This window comes from Spodoptera frugiperda, chromosome 20 (genome assembly GCF_023101765.2).
Source record: "Spodoptera frugiperda isolate SF20-4 chromosome 20, AGI-APGP_CSIRO_Sfru_2.0, whole genome shotgun sequence".
NCBI lineage: Eukaryota > Metazoa > Arthropoda > Insecta > Lepidoptera > Noctuidae > Spodoptera > Spodoptera frugiperda.
Window position 1 is genome coordinate 7245709 of NC_064231.1, and position 6485 is coordinate 7252193.

Genomic DNA, 6485 nt, shown 5'->3' on the forward strand with positions numbered 1-6485 from the left:
CATTATTTGAATTGAAATAAATCAGATGTACTTATTAGTTTTTCGTAAATCATATTTTTTCACAAAATATTTTGTTTTGAGATGCGTCAATGTCAATTTGTCACAATTGTCAATGTCAGAAAATGAAGATCGTGATCGGATTTGAGGTTCTGTAGCGGCGAACTCAAAAATTAAGAAAAACTATAAAATAATGTAAAACAATGGATACAGTGGAAAAAGAAGAACGTCTTCACCGCATTAAAGTTAAGTAAAACACACAAACAAAGACAGTTAATTCAACAGAATATGTAACATATATAACATAACCTGTCTAATATTTAATGTTGATCTCTGTGTATCAAAACAAGCTCTTAAAAATCTATACTGTCCAATTACAAATATACCACTTTCTGAGTGTTTTCTTTTCGTTGTTTGTATAAAATTTAAAGTATGTTCATCATTTTATAAATATGTCTATCTTTTAGCTGGTGCATTTTTAGCAACTGTGGCTGGAATTTCAGCTTTCATTGGCTTCGGTGCTACGCTCTCCAGGGCAAGGAAAACTGATCCTAAATACTTTAGCAAGGGTAAAATTCGTTTTATTTTATTTTGTATTTTTGAATGATATTTGTGTAACTTTTAATACATGAATATTATATTTTCAGGATTACATGGCAGTCCTGAGTTAGCAGATGCTGGTGCTATCCTTGCCTTACGGGCTCTTGGATGGGGCACAGTTTATGCAATTGCAGGCACCTCATGTTTGTGTTATGGCATTTGGAAGTTATCTGGTGCTAAAGATGTAAGGCTTTCCACAACAACTGATTTACTACATAAAGTAAATACAAAATAGATATGTAATATTTTATATTTTTCATTTACAGTTGAAGGACTTCAGAGTAAAAATGGGTAACATGTTACCTGTTTTACCAAAGAACAATCCGCCTACATCAAGAACAGAGTTCTCCGGTTTGAATGATATAATGACATATGTAGCAGAGGAATATGGGAAACCTAAGGACAAATAACTTGTTATAGTCATAATTTTATTTACATAGATTATTTATTAAAATGTTTAACTTGACAAATCTTGTTTTATGATGATTTCCTCTTTGTATGCTGGTCCTTCTGAACAGCTTGATTTGCAAGTGTACACTACAAGCACACCCCAGTCAATGCTGTTTACTTCTATTCCAACACCAATAAAGTTTAGGAGTTGTGGCATTATCTGTAACAAAACAATTGAAAGAGTGAACATGAACAATCAGGTAACTGACATAAATAAAAGAATAAGAACTTGTTTCACAATGTCTGGATAGCCACTATCTGATTTGTATCAGATAACTTTGAATTAAGAACATAATTTGTATGCACTATCTGTCACATAAGTTTATCTGGCGCTAATATGAAGGTGATGAAACAGGTGCTTAAAATTTTTTATAATTTCTACTTACTTGGAATTCAAACTGTCTTTCCCCATTGCAGTACTGGCATTTTGGAACATCAACAATACTGTTACCAGAATTACCAGTAATCCACAAAGGATGGCCCCCTCTATCATACCTCAATACCTGGTCTGGATGTCTAGCTACTCTTTTACTAAACTTGTTAAAGACTTTGTCTTCGGGCATGGCTTTAGTATACTGTTCCAGTTCATCTTCACTCACATTACTTAAAGTACCAGCTTTCTTCTCCTGCATCAACTTTTGCAACTTTTCCATTTCTTCATTTACATTCACATCTTTAGCATCCTCCTGAAGAATAATGAAATATTTAGTTATCTTTTTCATAATTATATAATATTCAGAATTTGGATAATGAGTAGAGTACTTACCTCATCTTCATCGTCAACTATAAGTTCCCATTCCTTGAACAGAACTGATTTTCCAGACTCAGTGACTACAAAATTGTTTGGTTTCGCATCAGCAGTCTATAAAACATACAATAACATTGTTATACAAAAAATAAAATAATTAGCAGCAACACCACACCATTTATCCCTGAAGGGGTAGTCAGAGGTGCTCATTACGACATGTAATGCTGCTATACAATGTACACAGCAATACTTTGCCCGACCTGGGTATCAAACCCAAGACTCCTAGCCTGGCAATCGTACTTGTGACCAATTGACCAATGAAGCAGTCTAATAAGATAAGATATAATAATTACTAAGTACTTTATAAGATTCCAATGAGAAAAATCACCTGTAATTCAGGACAGATTTGCTTATGACCTTTTTGCCAGTCTAAGATTTGATGTTTACGACTGCAGTAATATGTTTTCTTACATTTAGAACAATGTGATGGTCCTTTACAACCACAGAGGTTGCACAAATGAGGCCACTGGTCCATTGGAAAGTCCTACAAAAAAAAGTAAATATAAATATTTAAATGCATTTTCATTTCTAAGTAACTTGCAATAATGTGTACATTACATAGTAACTGTCAAATAATTTATAAATAAAAATTCATACTTCATTTTCTATTTCTTCATATGGTTCAAAAGAGTAAAAATCATTCTTCCTTGGAAGCTGGCATCTGAATACTTTGAAGTTATCCGAACTATTTGTTTGACAACATGATCCATTTCTACAAATAAACAAGAATATAGTCCTGTGGAAAGCTTCGTCGGATTCTTCATACGGGGCATAAATCTGCAATTTGATAAATATAAATAATTTATAACCTGTCTAGTTACCTACTATTTTTATGATAAATCTAAATAACTATACCACTATCCAAAAATAAGAATATATTATTTTACTGACCTGGCTTAGAAACACCAAAGGTTCGTCGCATTTTTTACAACTTAATTCACTAGGACTCGGTAAATCTCGTAAGTTCAACCATGCTGGTTTCCCACCTACTTTACTTGGAAAAAACTTTGGATGTAATAGCCAACTTTCTTTTTCTTCTAAGAAACCAATATCTACTTTGTTATTTGAAGCCATGAGGAGGCATTAAAGATAATGATTTGTGTAAGTAAACAAATATTTCTACACAATTTCAGAAAAATAAACCTTACCACACCACCACTTGCAACTCACTGACATTTGCATGACAGTGACACTGACAAAATAATGTGACATTGACAATGACGTTTCGACTTTTTTTTTCAGCAAACACAGATAAAATTAATATCTTTAGTAGAATGGCATCAACAATACAATTTTATTATAATTTACAACAAAATATTAAAAAACAGAATCTTAGAGCACGAATTCATATAGAATATTCTGATCCTAACTACTAATAAAAGCAGCCTTCGACGTCTGATTAGGAGGATAAAATTTCGTTAGGTATGTAGCCCTATTTTCCAACATCCTTGGGTAAAGCCACAGGCTTCAGTAAATGAACAGAGAATGATACTACAAGAAGAGATTGATAATACATACTTTTTAAAATCATGTAAAATTAGGGAGCTATTTCAACAACTACAGTGTTAGAAAAAGTCTATGCAAACTTTTGGTAACAAAAACACCAAAAATAAACAGGAAATGCTATATACTTTTCTTCTTTGAAGATCTTAAGACGAGAGAACGTCTTTCCAGAATTGAATACACTATAATAATAGAAATTAAGCGTTGTTTAAACTAAAAATAACATCAGGGCAGGGATTTATCCAATACATCCATTCGATTACAGTAGAGAATAGTATTAATAAGTTACTGTACTTACATAGAGGTTTTAGGGCTAACTAACTGTCTGTTTAGAATTTTATTCTCACTTAGGTACCAATACAATTAAAAGGAAGAAAATAAGCAGCACCCAAATCATATCGACGCTGGAAAGGCAAAATGTATTAACCGCCATTATGTGAATTGTTCAGTAGAGCGATTTGAAGTTTCAAATTTTGCAAAAAAAATCATAACTAATTAATTACTGGAGCTTTTTCATTGAAACTCAAAATAGTTATTACGAATAACGTTTACTATGAAATGTAATAATAGAAAATAATGTAGGTGTCTTTGTGTCCAAGATTTTGGAGTTAATACAATGCAGGCCATAATCTTGGTTAGGTAAAATTGACTTAAGTCAGTTAACCATACTCACTGTGTCCAGGTAAAACATGTTTTAACGAACAAAAAGCTGCAAAAAATGAGCTGGAAAAATGTGTTATGTTCTGTACAGCATACTAACACGTCTAAGTAAAATGTTTTATCAGGCCCGGTCAAGTCAGACCATGAAAACTAAAATGTCTTATCTTGCATTAAGCTAAAGTTTTCGCTGGGCTTTAAGTATTATCTCACAATATTAATGAATAATGGAAGTTACGGGTAAAGCTAAATAACGCAAAAAAAATTTTTAAAAGGACTTTTCATCGCAAAATTAAGAAACAATATAAACCACTTACTTCTGAGATCAATCAGTCTTAAAAAAACCGGCCAAGTGCGAGTCAGACTCGCCCATGAGGGGTTCCGTAGCAGCAAGTAGATGGCATAATATAAAAGTTATAAAATAACTTCGTTATACATAGTGTTTGTATGAACGACAAAGTTATATTTGCGTTTTTTGAAAATGCACTTTTTTATTACGTTTGATGGGTCGACGTTTAGCCGTTATCTTGCCTGGTGGTAAGTGATGACGCGGCCTGCGATGGAGCACGTCTGCCCATAACCAACCTATTCACTCGGGCCTTGAAAACACCCAGGTTATACCCATCAGGAAACACAGACTCCGGCAAGGAGTTCCACTCCCTAACAGTTCGCACATGGAAGCTTGGAGTGAAGCGCTTCGTGCGAGTGGGTGGGATATCCACCATGAAACGGTGACGCCTCGCCGATTGTCTTGTGGTTCGATAATGGAAAGGACTCGGGGGAATCAAGTTGTGCAATTCCCCCACACACTCTCCGAAATGTATCTGGTAAAAAACGGAAAGGCTTGCAACCTTGCGCCTGTGTTCAAGGCTTTGAAGCCGGGCCTCTACAAGCGCATCATCATTGATGAGCTTCTTGGCACGCTTTTCGATGTTTTCTAGCGGTTTGATCTGGCATTTAGCCGAGCCGTCCCAAAGGTGAGAACAGTAATCCATACATGACCGAACCTGCGCTTGGTACAGGCTCAGCAGTTGTTTCGGTGTGAAGTACCGTCTCACCCACCAGAGGATACCCAACTTTCTACCAGCCAGATGCGCCTTCGACTCTATATAAGAGCCGAAGTTTAGTGTAAGCGATAAAGTTACGCCCAGAAGCTCAAGATAATCCGATCCGCACGCACGGGTCTGGTTCTGATCGGGCGGCGAGCTACCCTTGCTCGCCGTCCGCAGACCCGCACTTACGGTGGCCGGAGATCGTCCCGCGATCCCCGACGCCCGGAGTGTCTCACGCGACGGCTGGGACGTGAGGAGGTTCGTTCTCTCACGCGCCCCGCCTCCTCCGTAGCTAGCATGACTGCTTCGCAAAAGGTGGAGACGGCATCCCAGTCCCCTTCGCTCCGCACCATGGCCTGAACCAGTGCCGGGCGCGAGAGGTCACCGTCGCCGACCACATCCCTGAGGACTTGGCGGTGCTCAGCCCATACAGGACACACCGCCACCGTTCACGGACGAGTTCTATTAGTATTATTTCTGAAAAAGTAATAATGATATCTCGTTCAAACCAATTTTCTTTGAAAGTTTCAAATGAAAACAGCATATATTTTTTTTTTTTAGTTTTGTCCCTTCCATATTTTAAATGTTAGAGAGGGGGACACTCATTTTTCTACTTTGGAAACGTCTATCTTTCAAACAATTGATTTTGACGAAAAATGGTTTTAGGAACCTTAATGTCTTTTTTAAAGTATTATCGATAGACACCCATCACGAATAGGTTAAAACTTTTTGAATCAGTTCCATATATGGGGTGCCCCTTTTAATTTATTAATTGTTATTCGAAATTCAAATAGCGGTTACCAGAATACATCAACCTACAAAGTTTCAACTATGTAGGCCCAACAGTTTTGCCATTTTGGTACGGAACATAGAAAGGCAATACTTTTAAGTATACCTAGTAGAGATCAGATATCACAAGTTAATAGGTACACTTGTACTTAGACTTATACTAATCAAATACAAAATGAAAAATAATCAGACTTTGGAAACATATTCAAGACATAGATAACATAAAATTTCATCAACATCTTCTGTATCAGTATTAATCCTATAAGTGTAAAATATAATCTCACTTAATCTTATATTAAAATAATGACTGCCTCCTTGGCCGAGTGGTTGCAAGTGCGATTGCTGGGCAAGGGCAATACCCGGGTTGGGCGAATTATTGCTGGGCTTTTTTCGGTTTTTCGAAAATTTCTCAGTAATAGCATGGAATCTAGAAATGTGTCCGATGTATGGCAATAGGCTCACCTATTACATGGGACTTACAACATAAATTGTGAAAAGTGGGTGTACATTATACAGTGGCGTTACGTGGCATAATGTGCATCGCTGCCTATCCCTTCGGGGATAAAGAGCGTGACGATATAATAATAAAAAATAATCACATTTTGGAAAATTAAAAATCTTCTTCTATA

The 6485-nt window shown here is 36.1% G+C and overlaps 2 protein-coding genes across 2 annotated transcripts; one reads left to right on the plus strand and one right to left on the minus strand.

Annotated features, from left to right (window-relative positions):
• Positions 1-93: 93 nt before the first annotated feature.
• LOC126911921 (transmembrane protein 242) lies at positions 94-1067 on the plus strand. Its single transcript, XM_050701156.1, has 4 exons — positions 94-241; positions 463-566; positions 645-781; positions 864-1067. Exons 1-4 carry the CDS (start codon positions 201-203, stop codon positions 1005-1007), a joined length of 426 nt encoding a protein of 141 aa, XP_050557113.1. The 5' UTR covers positions 94-200; the 3' UTR covers positions 1008-1067.
• Positions 1009-3036, minus strand: LOC126911920 (programmed cell death protein 2). The gene is made up of 6 exons (XM_050701155.1): positions 2747-3036; positions 2453-2632; positions 2184-2339; positions 1814-1909; positions 1434-1733; positions 1009-1207 (listed from the first exon to the last, which is right to left on the minus strand). Exons 1-6 carry the CDS (start codon positions 2927-2929, stop codon positions 1055-1057), a joined length of 1068 nt encoding a protein of 355 aa, XP_050557112.1. The 5' UTR covers positions 2930-3036; the 3' UTR covers positions 1009-1054.
• Positions 3037-6485: the final 3449 nt, after the last annotated feature.